General features: G+C 42.8%; 1 protein-coding gene across 1 annotated transcript in view; it reads right to left on the reverse strand.

Annotated features, from left to right (window-relative positions):
* Nucleotides 1–2,203: 2,203 nt before the first annotated feature.
* Nucleotides 2,204–16,244, reverse strand: part of LOC133982107 (serine/threonine-protein kinase BRSK2) — a 163,082-nt gene continuing 149,041 nt past the window's right edge. Inside the window, exons 13-19 of the mRNA XM_062421029.1 lie at nucleotides 13,346–13,406; nucleotides 11,105–11,312; nucleotides 10,897–10,945; nucleotides 9,627–9,750; nucleotides 8,287–8,467; nucleotides 7,030–7,119; nucleotides 2,204–2,424 (exon numbers count right to left, since the gene is read on the reverse strand). Of these exons, the coding sequence (XP_062277013.1) occupies nucleotides 2,204–2,424; nucleotides 7,030–7,119; nucleotides 8,287–8,467; nucleotides 9,627–9,750; nucleotides 10,897–10,945; nucleotides 11,105–11,312; nucleotides 13,346–13,406 (934 nt within the window). The remainder of the gene's footprint in view (nucleotides 2,425–7,029; nucleotides 7,120–8,286; nucleotides 8,468–9,626; nucleotides 9,751–10,896; nucleotides 10,946–11,104; nucleotides 11,313–13,345; nucleotides 13,407–16,244) is intronic.

The following is a 16,244-nucleotide window of genomic DNA, read 5'->3' on the forward strand; positions in this document are numbered from 1 at the left end:
AGAGAATCGATGAAGGCTGAGAAAAGGAGTGAGTTTGGCATGGAACATTAACACTAAAGCCATGCAAAGAAAAGCTCATGTTTGACATGCACACAGCAATACAAGCTAAAAGCATAGAGCAGGAACCCCCAGCATGGTTAAGACAATCAACCCCCACGGTTTGTCTGTCTATTTACAACGAGAAGAAGTAGATTGGGATCTGTGGTGTCCTTCTCCTCAGGCCTGGCCTACACGCACAATAATATGAAACTGACAAATATCAATAGAAGAGCATATTTCCTCTCCAAAAAGAGGCTAAGTCTACATTCTTAAATTACTGGTAAATAATTTTTTCCAAGAGTTCCCACAAGTTCTCTTTCCCTCATCAGCGAGGTCAGGGAAAAGAGAATTTGTGACTTGTCAATGTTCACATAATTCTGTTAAAGTCAGACCAAAGCAAAAGAAAAAAAAGTTCATTTTTTCTTCAAATGTTGCCCCATTTACAAACACACAAGAGGGTAATAAATAACATTCAACTGACCTAACAGCTTTGTTCATATAAATAGCCAAGTTATAATAAATTAGGAAATGAAACTGTGAGATGAACAAACATTAATAAATAAGGACAAAAATACAAAAATATCCACAATTGCATTTATCACGTCATTATTATTTTTTTGTTCCTCTACTCCTACTGCTGGTAAGTAAGACTAAGAGAGAGGTATAGATGGAAAACCAAAGACAAAGTGCTGCAGATAACAGGAAACAGGAATGTTTGGATCATTATTAGGTCAATCAAACAAAGACATAAATGATCATGTAACAAAAATCCACAGAGGAATTTAAAAGAACAGTATGTGGCAGGTGCAGGTTTACCAACCTGTCCCTATGGTATCTAAACATAGTGTCACAACTAGACATTTCATTTTTTTTTTTTACATAAGAAATGATATCAGTCTGTACAACAGAATAGATCATTCATTTTAAATACCCACATACCCACCCGCGTCCCTCCCCCCAACCCAATACTATCATATCATCTCCCTCACTGCCCCCCTGCCCTGTTATACTCACACCCCAATCCTCTCTGAAATCACAATTCCAGTCCATTTGCAGCAATATTATTAAGTCTAATAAAGTCAGTTAGTATTTTAAACCCAGTTCTTCTCAAAGAAAGTATATTAAAAAGCAAACAATACAATCCAGCAAGCATCCGCGTCGGCTGTTTGGGCTTTCCACAAAACTCCTCCCCCTTCTCTCCTCCTCTGAATCAGTCAGTGTATCTGCATGTCCTCTTTTTGTTGTTGTTCATGTTCTTGTTAGTACATCCCAGAGTTTTCTGTGCATACTGAACCTGTGCATGTATGCATGTATATGTTTTGTGTATGTAGTGTCTTTTTGCAAAAATGCTTATTTTCCAATTCATGAAAGCTCCTTGAGCTCAGAGAGAGGAAAGGGGGCAGGTTGGAAGGTTGGAAGGTTGGGAGGTTGGGAAGATGGGAGGGTGTGCGCGTGTGCGTTCTTGTTTCATTGGGATGTGTGTGGATGACTTGTGCACATGTGTATGTTTTTGTGTGTTTAACATGGGGAACACTTAAGGTATTTTCATCTACTTCTACTGATGGCTGCCAGAGGTGTAGAAGGGGCGTAGAGGGAGATGAAGGTAGACGTCTGCAAGAAGGATCTGTTTCCATGGTAACTCCCCCACCCCTCAGCGCACCTCTAAAAGCAGTCCTCCGTCAACAAATGTCCTTCTCTCTCAGCACGCTCAGGTGGGGGGTGGCGGGGTGGTTCGAGGGAGGGCGAACGGAGCAGGGAGCAGGAGGAGGGACTTAATAGGTTTTCTGGATAATTCCTGGTATCAGAAACAAGTCAGGTCATCACACAGTTTAGCAGCAAGGGAGCAAAAAACAGAGCAAGGGCCACAGGCTATAGGATGGCTGGGGTAGAGGAGTGGATGGTGATGGTGGACACTGAGGGGTAATGAAAAGTGGAGAGGAAAGTAGAGTGTGTTTGTCTTGTAGGTGCAGTATGCTGTTTGTAAAATATCACATAGATTCTCTCAATATATTTCTATCTATATAAAGTCATTTTATACAAAAAACGTCCATAAATGAATATGTACATCTAGCTTTGTACAAATAGAGTATTCTTTATGTGCCACTGGCTTATAGTGATACTGTGATGGATTTTTAGCACTGGCTCAAATACAGAGTGTCTCAGTCTAAGACTCCTCTTGTGTACCCAAAGATGCCACCGACAACTTGGCTCTGTCGTGGCCCGCAGTGGGGCATTTGGTGTCATTACTTTCTGGCTCGTGCCTCCGGACGTGCATGGGCGAGGGGCAGTGCTTGGAGGGCGTGCCAGAGGGGTAGGGCACCTGTCCGTTCTTCTCGTCTGAAAAAAGTTGTTTAATTACGTCAAAGAAGTTACTCAATGGGCTGCCTAGGTACACAGACGGGAAGAAAAGAGGACAAAAAAGGGGGAAAGAGAAGAAAGAGAACAAACATTCTAATGAACAATGGGATTCACAGGATAGAGACGCAGCTACAGGCAAGACAGAGCAAGCAGAGGCGAGGAGGAGGAGGACCGACAAACACTGCGAGGATGAAAACTGCTGGAGCAGCCATGTCAGGATTAAGTCATATGTAAGCACCCATGCATATGTCAGCCAATGAAAACAAACAAATAGTCATTCAATCTATAACCATAAAGGACAACACGTAGAGTTAGTGTAGACTTATTTTGGATCGTTAGTAGCTTGGTAGCAAACGACAGCAGCGGACAATAAAAAGATAATTCCTTTTATGAGGTGATACAGTACAGTACATTTCTGTAACATATTAACTGTGCTGCAAAAGGAGTAAATGTGATGTGTCGTCTGTGCGAGGTGGTGCCCGAGCAAGTCTGGCCAGCCAGAAGCAGGGCAGATGATGGAAGGAGGACAATGAGAAAGTTTGGAGTTCCAAGACAAAGTTGCCCTTGGAGGATAATAAAGGATCAGTGTCTCCACTCTCTTTGCCAAACCAACTGTTTGAGGAGGTTTTTTGCAGATGCCATAAAAGCACTAAAGGACAGCGTGAACCTTGGCAAAAGCTCTGCTGATGGAGGCTGTCTGTCCCATGGCTAATGCACCGAGTGAAGCAAATGTAACACTGTAATGTTTGGACCTAAGTATGCCTAAAGCAGAGAGACAACCTTTGATCAAGATGTTTCTTCACTGGAGTTCAGTTTTATACTTCAGCTAAGTATAAAACCAGGCCAAAGACATCAAACACACTGTTAGGCTGCATCATCATTGTGCTACTCATTGAGGTTAATCAAGTCCAACCTAGGTGATTTCACTACAATAGCATCACAACTATGTTGAGTTGAATTTAAACCATAAATACTATCACAACTTAATGCTGTATGCTGCCTAATATGGGTGTATATGCTAAATAATTGTATTTGTCCTTAATTGCTTTAAGCAAACAATGTGTGTGTGTGCGTTTGTGTATGAACATGTCTAACCGTATGAATGCCAATGACCACCTGCTAAACACACTGACTTTTTTCTGCAGGGTCTTAATGGCCCCACTGCAGGTAGGCGGAGTAGTAAGCACTCCAAACATGAGAAATGGAGCAAATAAAGAGTCAATGTTCTTTTTTGTTAATGGTACTTACACAGCACAATCTCTGGGAACTATCAGTCACACACAGCACAGTTTCTGAATTCTAGATGGAAGAGCCATTTGAACAACAGAGTCCTGTGGGCTGCCAAATGAATGGTGACAACATCACTAAAAACAGGCAGGGGTGTTGCACAGACGACAACACACTCACTTACACTTACACTTACACACACACACACACACACACACACACACACACACACACACACACGAATGGAGAGTGTCTTTGGATTGGCAATTAAAAGGCTGTTGGAAAGAATTTATTTTATGGCTGGTGTGCCTTCAAAAGCCTCAATTCCAAAACTTGGGCCTGACAATATGTATGTACTGCCAGTGTGAGGAGTGAGGGCTGCCTTCAGTAGTCTGGAGATTAGGGCAAATGTGTGTGTGTGTGTGTGTGTGTGTGTGTGTGTGTGTGGTCATGTGTGAGTGTACCACAGTTTGTTTTAACTGCTCCATTATCCAGCTGTTAAAACAGTTTTAGCCAACTTCTCCCTAAATATTGCCTCCTCATTTCTCCTGTTTGAAGAATCCCACATTTAGTCCCTTCACTCCCCCAAATTCTGCACATTTTCAAAAATGTCAGGAAACTCACAAAACTTCATGATCTCATCTGTTCAATAAAACAGAGACACTGTCCTCTAAATAAATGGTTCTCTTCTGTGGCCCTACAATGTGTTTGCAACGTTCATCCACACTCATTTTATTTTTAAAATGTTTTTCTATTGTTATTGTTTATTTCTATCATTGTCCTCTAAATTGGCTCCCAGGTATGCTAGCTGTTACTGGTGATTAGGGAACGTAAACACCAAGACTTGATGATGCCCTTTGTTTGATACACATTGGTATGCAAAACCTGTTCTTTTCTTAATTACAGCCGTTAGCTTTTCTTAAAGGGCCTGTGGGCAGGGAGCATTAAAGGTGTGTAAGGAGGCCAAAGGAAATCGGGGTGGAGGAGATTTAGTTAACCATGCCTTGAGCTACTGCTAAGCACACATTGACCTATTTTAACATTCATGTTACAGTATTTGATACTCTGATAGTGAAAAGACATAATTTAGTCTGACGTGGTCAAAAATAACTGGCTCTGATAGGAGGTACAAAGTAGAATAATGTGCTTTCTTTATTTATGTTATGTAATATCCTAACCATCTTTTATTGCTTTAATTTGTTATAATATAAAAAATATACAATATCATCTCTGCTGCTGAAGTGTTTGCAGCAATCATTAAAACTCCCCTTCCAATACCTCATCCTGTTAATTAGCTCGACAATATAAAAATACAATATATACTGTGTATAAACAGTATAAAAAATCTGAAGTAATTGGTAAATTACTGAGGCACAGCGACAATAACAGACTGTTAAATATTATACCACCTGAACATAATATTATATAGATGCCATAAGATATAACTAACACTTAATTTACAGTACATTACCTAAGTATGGTACCATGCTATATGAAGGCCAAGTATCACCTGACAAACTTTGTCAGCCATGGAACTGAAAATGGGTATAAAAGGAAAAAAAACTAATAAACACAAAGAGTGTGTTTGACTGATGTAATGAAACAAATCTAGACACACAAACAGAGCCAACCTCCCCCGGAAGCTGTTGGTCAACTTTTACAGATGAACCATAGAGAGTATCTTGACTAACTGCATGACAGCCCTGGTACAGCAGCTGTACCAAAGCTGCCAAAAAAGCCCTGCAGCGGGCCATAAAAACAGCACAGGACATTGTTGGCACTGAGTTGCCATTACTTGAACACCTTAATAACACTCACTGTGTACATCCTCAAGGAGATCACTCATCCTGGACATAACCTGCTTAAGCTCCTCCCATCAGGCAGACACTTCAGATCAATCTAAGCACACACAAACAGACTAAAAAATAGCTTTTTTCCCAACTGCCATAAACCCCCTGAACTCAGATATCTCCTCAGTCTAAGATAACCTCTTACTGAACATGTACAGTGAGTATGTGCAATACGCTGTCACTATATGAGCAATACACAGTACTGCTTACTATTTGTATATTATACTATGCCAGTAATGTGCAATTCACTCTTTACTATATGTGCAATAATGATGCTGCTGAACACTTAATAACAGTCTGTGCATATTGTGATTTTTTTTTATGATTGTTCTGCTGTTTAGCTTTATTCTTTATTCATACTGTATCTATTTATTTATTTGTATTCGATTTTAAATGCACCTCTTTGGTTGTCACAAGAAAGATTTTGTTCTGCTTGAACTTGAACAGATATCTGAGAAATCAGCACATTGCCACCCTGCTAAAAAACATGATACATTTCAGGACATGCTGGTGGTGTTTCCCTTTCTGACCAGCAGGTAGAGCTGTTGTCAAGAGAATGACAAGTGAGACACACAGTTAGGCCAGTGATTCACAAGGTGGGACACACTTGGAGCAGAGGGGGAGGAGTAGGATGCCTAGTTCTTTTTTCGCTTCATCATCCAGACTGTGTGTTGAGAGAATATACTGTAGGATGTAGCTTCAGTGGGGGAAGGAACAGTTTTATAGATTTTCAGGGACTAAGAACAAATCCAACAGGGGGACCTGAATAACATCATGAAGTTCACAGGTGAATGGTTAGCTGTTTGATCAGACAGGGTCGCCTGTCAGAGGTTCTGTACCTACTGACTGACTGGTACACGGAAGGAAACAGGGGGAAGAGGTCCTATTGTACAGGCATACAGGGAATGTTTGTCAGGTGTGGTGTCGCTGTGTGGTGCAGTGCATTGTGGGAATTGTTTTGAGGTGCAGTGGTGTTGCCATGGTGATGAGCTTCGATGATCAGTCTTGGAAGTAGGAGTAACAGAATGTGAATCAGCTTATCCCAACTCGACTCTAATCTTCACTGCCAGGGCAATGAGACAACATTTGACCCCTAGTCAGTGCTTCAGAGCAATTCCCACCCTTTAATAGCAGTGAGGTGTGGGTGGATGCATGCAAAGGAAGCTGTTTCGAGAAAGTGAGAGAGACTGGCTCAGTGATTTTGAGCACAGGGGAGAGAGGGCACTGTCCACAGACTATTTATGTGTATGTCTGCATGGGCAGTGTTTAGGCTATCATAGAGGGTATCATATTGTGTCACGCAGAATATGGTCAGTTGAGCTCCAGTCTGTCAAGCTGTCTAGCCGGTTCATCAGTTGTCCTAATAAAACGTCTCAAGTAGTAGTCATATTAGTAGCAGTCATCAGGCAGTTACCTGAACAGAGGGTAGGATTTAGCTTAGGTTCAGCGGTGGGAGTGGTTCATCAGGGGGTGGGATGGGCTGATGAGGTGGTTGGGATATGGGTGAAGAAGTTTTGAATATCTTCATTTTTGAAAAGGAGGGGTTCCTACTCACCAGACAGCTGTTGGACCCCAGGCTGGTCATGTGTGCTTAACAACTGACTCTGAATCGTCTCCACTACTCGCTTAAAGCGCCGGCTGGGTCCTAAACACAAGCACACAGAACATGCAAACAACACAGAGGAATTATTGGCATAATCAGTCGCATCAGGATACGCAGGCAGCAAAAAGGTAAAGGTGAGGAGTGGGGAATCGCACAGACACAGGAGCATGCTCTGAAATTTATGCTGGGAAAGCTGCAGAAGAAGAGAAACCCCTGAGATGATAAAAGGAGACCAGAGAGGAATGTTATTCTGGGCTCCTGTTGTGTACAGTATATGGTCAGTGACATGGAAGAACCAGCAGGCTCCAAACAACCACTATTACACCCCGTTCAGCTCAAATGTGCCTCCACTTGTGTGTGTGTGTGTGTCTGTGTGACTGCTTTTGTGTGTGACAGAAAGAGAGAGAAAAAGAGCATGCATGTGTTTCTGTGAGACTAAGCATGCATGCATGACTGTCGAGTATAAAATCTTGCATAACCAGACCTCATCTTGTTGCGCTCAGGGAGTTTGAGGAAAATCTTATCAAGTATTCAGAATTACAAGAACTTTGAAAATCCTTTTTTCTTTTCTTGCGGTGAGTTTGAAAACACCAACCTCTGACATCAGAATTTCTGATTTACTGTATTTGTTGGATGGATACAAACATATTTTCTGTAGTTTCATTTTATTAGTTTGAAGAGTCACATTATCCCTCACTACATATAAGGGACACCCTTTTCACACTACTAAGTGACTTTAGAGCTTAAATTTCCCCAGACCTCTGTGAGCATGATGACATAGAAGAATGTCTATTTAAGGCATCATAATGCCATATGTAACTCTGTGCACCGTCATGGTGGATTGTGGTCAGAATGGTGGCCATTTTTCTTTGTCTATAAAGAGAAAAGGACATAATTTCCCCCTTAAAATCCAAGGCATCCATCTTTGTTGAAGCACAAATATCAATCATAGGGCCTTGATTTTTTGGGGGGGAATGAATTCCCCCTCTTCAGGAATTGCTAGAGCAGCCTACCTGTAGAACAGGACCACCTGCTTTGCACAGGTCTGGTGAACCATAGACACTACATTTTAAGTGGTCTGTCTATGTGTATGTTAGCCCTCTGATAGACTAGTAACCTCATGGTGCACCGTGCTATTTGTATCCAATGTATGCTGGATAAGCAAAGTGGATTAGTGGATAGATAGTAACTCTGTGAATGTGTCCTGACCTGAGAGCAGGGTGAAGGTGACAGAGTAGATGCCATTCTCCTTGGTGGCAGCTGTGCTCTCCGTGTAGGTGATATCCACCTGGAATTTGACCGGCTTCTGGAAGACTGTAGGGCCGGCTGTGGATTTGTACTCTGCTCGGAAACTGGTCTGAGAGATCACACTGTGGCTCAAGCTGGGGATCTGGGAGGAAGAAAAAAAATCGACAAAGAGACAGAGATAGGAATAAAAATAGGTAGTAGAAAGAGGCAGGTAATAGGATTATACATAGGGAGCATTGATGTTTAATTTTTCTCCCACACCTTGCAAATGACAAGGTGAATAAACCCTCATTGAAATACCCTCCACATACTACGAGCCACAGTTGAAACTCTAAGGAGATTAATGCCTCGGAGAGTAGCCATGCATGCCAGGGAGACTTAAGCGAATGTAATCTTGAATCATCCAACAACATTGCACTCTCCCACCTAAAATGAATTTGTATGCCCAATGAACAGGAGAGCTCTGAAATTGTCACGTTTCGCCATAGTGCTGGAGAGGGGTTGACATTCCATTAATGTGAGTGTGCTGAGAGGTATAATTCCACTGATTCAGGTGCCAATCTCCTGTCTGGAATACCAGCTAGCATAACCCAGAGGAGAAAATAGCTACCTCCAGGGACGGGGAAACAGATTTGACATTGACCTGAACTGGCAGAGTTTGCATTTACTTAGACTTTGTTAAATTTAACTGGGGTGAGGATTGGTTTTGTTCAATTATGTACACTGAATATCAACTAACACTGTTGAATGTTTGTTGATACAGTGATTGTGCAGTGCTTACTGAGAAACCCTGATGCTGCCTGCATTGCTGCATGTATTTGTACATCCACACTATTATACACACACCACACAGACAGATACAATCAACACAATTTCTCAATTTCTCTCACTACACATCTAAATATCCATCCACACACACGCACACACACACACACGCTCAATACACAGTATTGAGGGCAAAGCATCTATATGCTAATGATCAATGCCCTCTGTTGATTTTCTATTGACCTCAAGTGAGTCTGCAGTCAGAGAGAAAAATAGAAGCACTGAACACAAGCAGTTTACTGAATTGCTACATAAATCAGAAGCATGTTAGCAAACACTCAGAGAGAGCCTTCCTTGTACTGTAGCATAGCCAATCACCACTGCTGTTGGACATGTCCTGCGTCAGACAGCAGGTACACAGGTAATACTGCTACATGCATACATAACCGGATATAGAGAGAACAGTGGGGGCACAGGGGGCTGGGAGCAGATGGGAGAGGGGAAAGGAGGGGGGTGAATTAAGCAATAACATGTACCGAGAGAAAGGCTTGAACGATGTCTGCCTTGATGGAGCTGAGAGGCTTGTCTTTGATGACAATGAAGATCTGCTCCTCTTTTTCCAGGTTGATGAAGTTACCAAACCAGGATTTTTTGGCAAGTCTGTGAGGAAAGATAAGAAGAAGAAAAAAGATGGTCAGCTGTAATTTTTGTCCTCCTGTTTTTCTTCCTGTCAGCCTTTTTTTCCCCTTGCTCTACACATCAATCTATCCATCTGGAAAAATTGAGAGCAGGTGAAATGCAGAGAGACAAAGATAGCTGTCAGTCTTTCTGCTGCTCTGGGGAAATGGAAAGAAGCAAACGTTGGATACCCTGAGGAAATGAACTAAAACTGTTAAGGGGAGGAAAGTTTTCTGATATTTCACCTTCTGTGCAAGTGCATATGTTTAAGTGCATGTGTGTGTGTGTGTGTGTGTGTGTGTGTGTGTGTGTGTGTGTGTGTGTGTGTGTATATGTGTGTGTGTGAGTGTGAGAGAGATAATTGAGCCTCTCTGTAAACAGAACTGTAGGTCCACAAGGGGCAGAGGTAGATGAATTCACTGCTGGCCTCAGCCCAGGTGTTCCTAAACCCACTAATAAGCCATATGGACTCCTGTTTTCTGGCATATAAATATTTCATTACAATCTTGAAAATGTTGATGGATTGCAAAGACTTGCACTTCAGCAACAAGAGATACACTCCCAGATCTCCTGTAAATATAAATAAATGCATAAATAAAAAAATGCAGTCTTTATTCAAATGTGAATAAAGACTGTTGAGACATTAGAGGGTGTATTGTTCTATGGTAAAAAGCTGTTTGCTGTGACTGGGGATGTGACTATGTATTCCTGAGATCGAGCTAAGAGAAGGTGTTTTCCAGCAAACTCTCCAACTACTTCCAGCTTGGGTCTTCCCAGCCAGGTGGAAATGGCCAAGCCAGACAGCCAACCCACCAAACAGGCGTATCTAGGCCAACCTTGAGTTATCAGGCCCCTGGGAGCTCAACAACATCACACAGGCTACCTTCCATCCCTTATAACCAACCCACTACCTCCTGCTATGATGCTGTTTCTCCAAGCCCGACCAGACCTGAGGTCATTACAGGTAACTCAGCAGGCAAAAATCAAACATTCATAGATGTAATATTCCCCAAAACATCGTGCTATCATGTGCGAGCCTGTTTGAGCCAGTGACTGAGGGGCTGATAGGTTATGCATAGTTATGATGGGAGTGGTGGCTTAGGAAAAAAAAGTACAGTATCTACTCACTCTGGGGAAGACTCTGGTGTGAGGCTGGACATCTCCTCTTGTGTGGGAACTGTGGAAGCAGGACCAAAGGTTAGACAAAGGCTCAAGGAAAGATCGAAAGTAGATCACGTTAGTCATACAGTGCAGTAGGATTTTTGGGTGAGGTGAAAACAACAAAAGATCACATACTATTCAGCATTTACCAAAAACCTTGTTACAATGTCAGTACCTTGTAGTTTCCTGCGGTGGAAGCGTGGTGAGCCCAGGAAGCTGTTCTTGATGGAGTTGAGACGCGTCCTCCATGGCATGCCTCCGATGGAGGGGCTGGGGGGCGGCGTTGGGGTGGGTGTCCCAGCTGGGCTGTCCTTGGGAGTGTGCACTGGAGTGCCCTTTGGGGTGGGGAGGGGGCTGCCTCGAGGGGAGGGGTGAGGGGTAACCTGTATTAGGGGGATAGATTTGGGTGTGTGGTCAGTGAATGAAGAAGGCGCCGGTGGCACGGGGTGAAAGTGGTGCAGCCGGATGGGTGACAGGGGCACCGCAGGGCTGAAGGGCACAGAGAGTTGGGGGTTGGCAGCAAAATGTGGGCGCCGTACCTGGGGGCTACTTGGGATGGGAGAAAGGGGGATTGGGGATGGGGAGGATGGGGAGGTGGGGGTTGGGGGTATAGAGGCAGAGGACAACTGTGATGGGAGCTGGCAGGGAGTTGAAGGCTCTGATTTGGCGTCGGATGCTGGATCTGGGGAGGTTTCTGGGAGCGGGTTGGATCGTGTAGCTTGGAGAGGCTTCGGGGCAACTTTGGGCTTGGCGGGGAGTGTCTGTGTCTTGTTAATAGCTGCTGGCAGGGGCTCACTGTTTGGAGAGAGTGAGTTGGGGGTGGAGATACGTGGGCCTGTGCAATTTGGAATGGGCTCAGGGGATGGGCAGGGGCTGGTGTTGGGGGACTGTAACAAGTCTGGGGACTGGGGTGGTACACCAAACTTTCTGACAGGCTAGAGTTCGAGGACACGGTATGAGGACACACAGCACAATAAAGCCGAAAGCCAGAGCAGGTGGAGGAAGAAAAGAAAAGAAAGAAAACACATGGGGACACATGCAGGCACACAAGCACATAGATAAAGCAAGGAAAAAAGCATGGTGGAAAAGTAGAGGCAGCCAAAGAATACAGAGGCAGGGGAGATGTGTACATACGGGAGAGATAGAGAAATTGCAAAAAAAGAAGAAGACAGATAAGACAAAAACATGCAGTTATAACATTCAGTGACAAAAGAAAACAAAGCAAAAATGAAATGGGAACAACAAGATCAGCGAGCAATACATACATTTAAAAAAAGTCCAAACAAAAGGCATGAAAAAGATGGACTAAATAAAACATACAGGACTCTCCTAGCAGGCACAAAGGCAAGCAGCCATAGACAGGTGTGAGAGACATGAGGCCAGTTTTGAAGACAATTTGGGCCATCTCAATAACAGTAGGGACAAGGTTATGGTAGTTCTGCTGTAGAGTGTCCAGTTTCCTGATAGGTTTATTGATCTGTTTGATTTATAACGGTGAAATTTTGGCCACAATGGTATATTGATTAAATATTTCCCCTCGACACCTCACCCATTTTCCAGAAACAAATTTGGGCAAATAACTCCACATGGAGCCTCTTGCTGAGAAGCACAATCCATGCTTTGGCTAGGTCTGAGAAATCAATTTCCTTTTCAGATCAGCCTTAAAGAACCTGTGTGCTGCGAGGAGCTCGTCTTAGGATCCTGACTAATCTCAAGCCTTCCCAGGTTAGTCAGCTGGAAAAGTTTACTACAAGCTCCCCTGATCTAAGCAAGAAAAGTGGGATTTTCTGAAGCATTCCCTGAGCTGGATTTTAGAACAGAGCTCAGGCCAGAGAAAACAGAAAGAGGGATAATAAGTGGAAAGGATGGAGAGTGAAGAGACTTTGGGCTTTGAGAAGGAGAAACTTTGCTGCCACATCCCCTATATGTGCCCCTCAGTATGTTTTACTGGGAGTTAACAGAACGATTCAAATTAAATGGACACAATGAGGTTTCATGCAAAGTCTGATCTCACACCGGATATGAAGAGCTCATCATAGTGGATCCCTGTTTCCTCAAAACGCAAACATAGATCTGAGCAGTGGATTAAAACAACATGTGGGAAAATATACCTTGTCCCAGACTAATAATATACTGGATTAGTACGTCTCTATTGCATTTGCAGAGAGATGCAGTAATATTGCTTTCATGCTGTGGTTGCTTTGCTTTGTTAAAGGTCAGAAGCCCCTGCGATGGAGTGATAGGCTTCATTTTCTCTTGCTGACATAAACAGTAATAATAAGTCAGCAATAAGATGGGATCAGTAGTAGTCAGATGGTCGTTATCCCTGAACAACTACATACCTGAGAACTGGGTCTAGAGGTTTATGTATACGTGTATGTGTGTATTTGGAAAAGTTCTGAGGGTCGTGACTTACCCGTGGGCTGCTGAGGGGGCTGGTGGAGAGGCCAGAGGAGGCTCCACTAATAGACCGCGACCTGTGGCACAAACACGCAAGAACACAGAGGGGCAGAAGTAATATTATGGGATCAACATGTGTACCTTTTACATGTTTCAGTAAACACAGGTGGAAGTGAGGTTGCACATGGTTAGAAAGCACTACAGCATATGGTACCATACTATATTAAGCACAGTTGCTATTAAACCTCTTGTAAACAAAACACCTGATCACACAAACAGGGCAAAAGCACTACAGCACACAGTTTTTAACAGACATTACAAGCATTGACTCCCAGCAATTAGTCTCAAACCAATTGCGTTGAAACTTCAGTTTCAAAAGTGTTGATTTGACTGTAGCTTCTCCTTTAAATCTATATGCTGCTTTCCACAGATTAGCATTCAAATTAGCTTTCCATCCTGTCTATAGTTTGCTAATAAACGAAACATGTTGACTTTTTCAGCCTTTCCACTGGATCAGTGCAAAATATCTTGAGGGGGGAAATGAAGTGGGACATTTGGTTGAGTGCCATTTGTCATGTGTTTCTTTTCCCCGCAGATGCTGTCAATAACCCCTATGAGCAGAGCCCCGCTCAGAAATGAACAATCACAGGACAATCTGTCTCCATCAAGCGCGCATGCACACAAGTACATACACACAAACACAAAAACAGCGCCTGTCAACACTCGGAAACACCAGCTGCTCACTGTCACAACACTTTTCCTTTTTGTCATTCAATCTAATAATACCCCCCTCTCCTCCTTCCTCTCTTTTTCTCTAAATTTCAGCAGTGATGCATTCGTGAACATGTGGCCAAGCCCACAGAACTTTTGTCTTTCTTTTAAAAGATTAAGAGATAGTTAACAGTACAGTCTGTGTTTTCCACCTTACTTGGTTGAAGAGGAAGACCTCATGGACAAATGGGAGAGGAGAATGAGGGAGTTTAACAGTAATAGAGGGGGGAGGGATGGAAGAATGAAAGATGGGAGGGAGCGATAAAGTAATGGAGACCGATGTTCCTTCTTGATGTTGGAGCAGTCCCACAGGACCACAGAGGCATCCATAAGTGGACACACAAACGTGATTATGGCTAGTAGCCATACAAATAATACTGGTACTGTCATAACAAGAAGTCTGTATCAGGATAAGTATGTGTCTTCAGAAGGTAGAAGCATTTATTTGGGTTCAGTCATCCACCCGTGTTCAGCTTTTAATTTACAACCACCTGAAGAGAGAACTGATACTGGAGCAGGAATCTTCTCCTGAGAGGCACAGACACACAAACAGAAGAGAAGCAACGCTAACAGCTATCATGAGAGTGAGGAGAATATAGAAACACCCACTCCTAAGCTATTTCTGTAATTTTCTCACTGGCCCTTCTATGAGTGTATTTATTGCACACACTCTTGCACACATGAGTAGGCGATGTTGAGACCACATTGGCTAGGAATTATGGTTTCAGTGAGCAGCTGACCAGACAGTTGCTATCATTTACATTTAAATCTTAGAGTCCACTGAGACATGACCACAGTTGCTCACTACAGCGCTGGTGCACACATAGCCAACTGTACTTCATCTAAACATGGCCAAAACACTGCGTCCTCAGGCCATAATGAGCATATTGTTAGAGGCAATCTGCATCTGTTAATGTTGGACCAGTGGGTCTATAAAGCTTATGTTACAGATGGTTATGCTGTACAATAATAGGTTGTCAGAGGCTCACCCTTGCTTCCCAGAAACAATGAATTATTGTTGACAAGTGTTTTATTTATAGGCTAGTTAACAGTAAACGAAAGCAACTGATCATTTATCATTCATCATATGGAGACACGAGGCCATGTAGTAAATCAGTAAGAGATGAGATGTTTTAGCCAGGAAGCCACTCTAGTATCTTTATTTGTTCTGTCAAAATACTTTAAAGAGCCAGTTCACCCAAATTACAAAAAAAGGTATCTACCCATGCAGATAGTTAAGTAGTTCAATTTAAAGCTGTTCACAGCAAGTGTTACAGTGATTTTTAGCGTTGCTAAGAGTAGGTGTTTTTAGCCATGCTACGGGGAGGCTTTATGCCATGTCCCCATTGAGATGAATAGGCCCTTGTCATGACAGGCATTTTGACCAGTTAAAGCAGGAAATGCACAGTTGGAATTAATAATATTAATGATGGCTGCATTCCATTTAGGAGAGCCAGTTCAAAGAGTCTGATATCAAGCAGGCTCACTCACTAACATGGCTTACTAAGACATTTAATGGAATATAGCCATTGTTAATGTTATCATTCACAGCTGTGCTTTTCCTGAAAGGTCAACATATCTGCTGTGGAATGGTCTATTGTAACAGCTTTGCCGATCCATTTCAGGTGAATATTTTAATTTGTGATATACTTTGGTTCATGACCAATACATGCAAAACTAATTATCGGTCTCAGCTGTACTTTGTGTTTAGTGCTATTTAGCAAATGTTAGCATGCTGTGCTTAAGTATAGCCTCACAGAGCTGATAGCATGGCTATAGACTTGTTCTCTGCTGTGAGCGCCACAATAAAATTCCATTCACCTCCATTGTTCCGGGGTGGAGGCAGAAAGCTCCGTTTTCATAACTTGGAGAAAGCAATATGGCTTAACACCACGAAAGTATATAACAATGTTTTAGTTTTTTTGTTTTTGTAATTGAGGTGGACTTACCATGCATGTGCATATAATGGCCTATGTACATGTCTATGTGTCTGTGTGTGGCTACCTATTCTAGTCTTTCTTTTGTCCATTAGTCCTCAAGCTAACATTTTCCATAAGCCTGTTTTGGAAGAGACCCCATGTCCCCAGTGTGTGACCACCGGCTGTGTCAGAGATCCATCCAAAGCACCCATGGGGGTCTAATGT

Source organism: Scomber scombrus, chromosome 6 (genome assembly GCF_963691925.1).
Source record: "Scomber scombrus chromosome 6, fScoSco1.1, whole genome shotgun sequence".
Classification (NCBI taxonomy): Eukaryota; Metazoa; Chordata; class Actinopteri; order Scombriformes; family Scombridae; genus Scomber; species Scomber scombrus.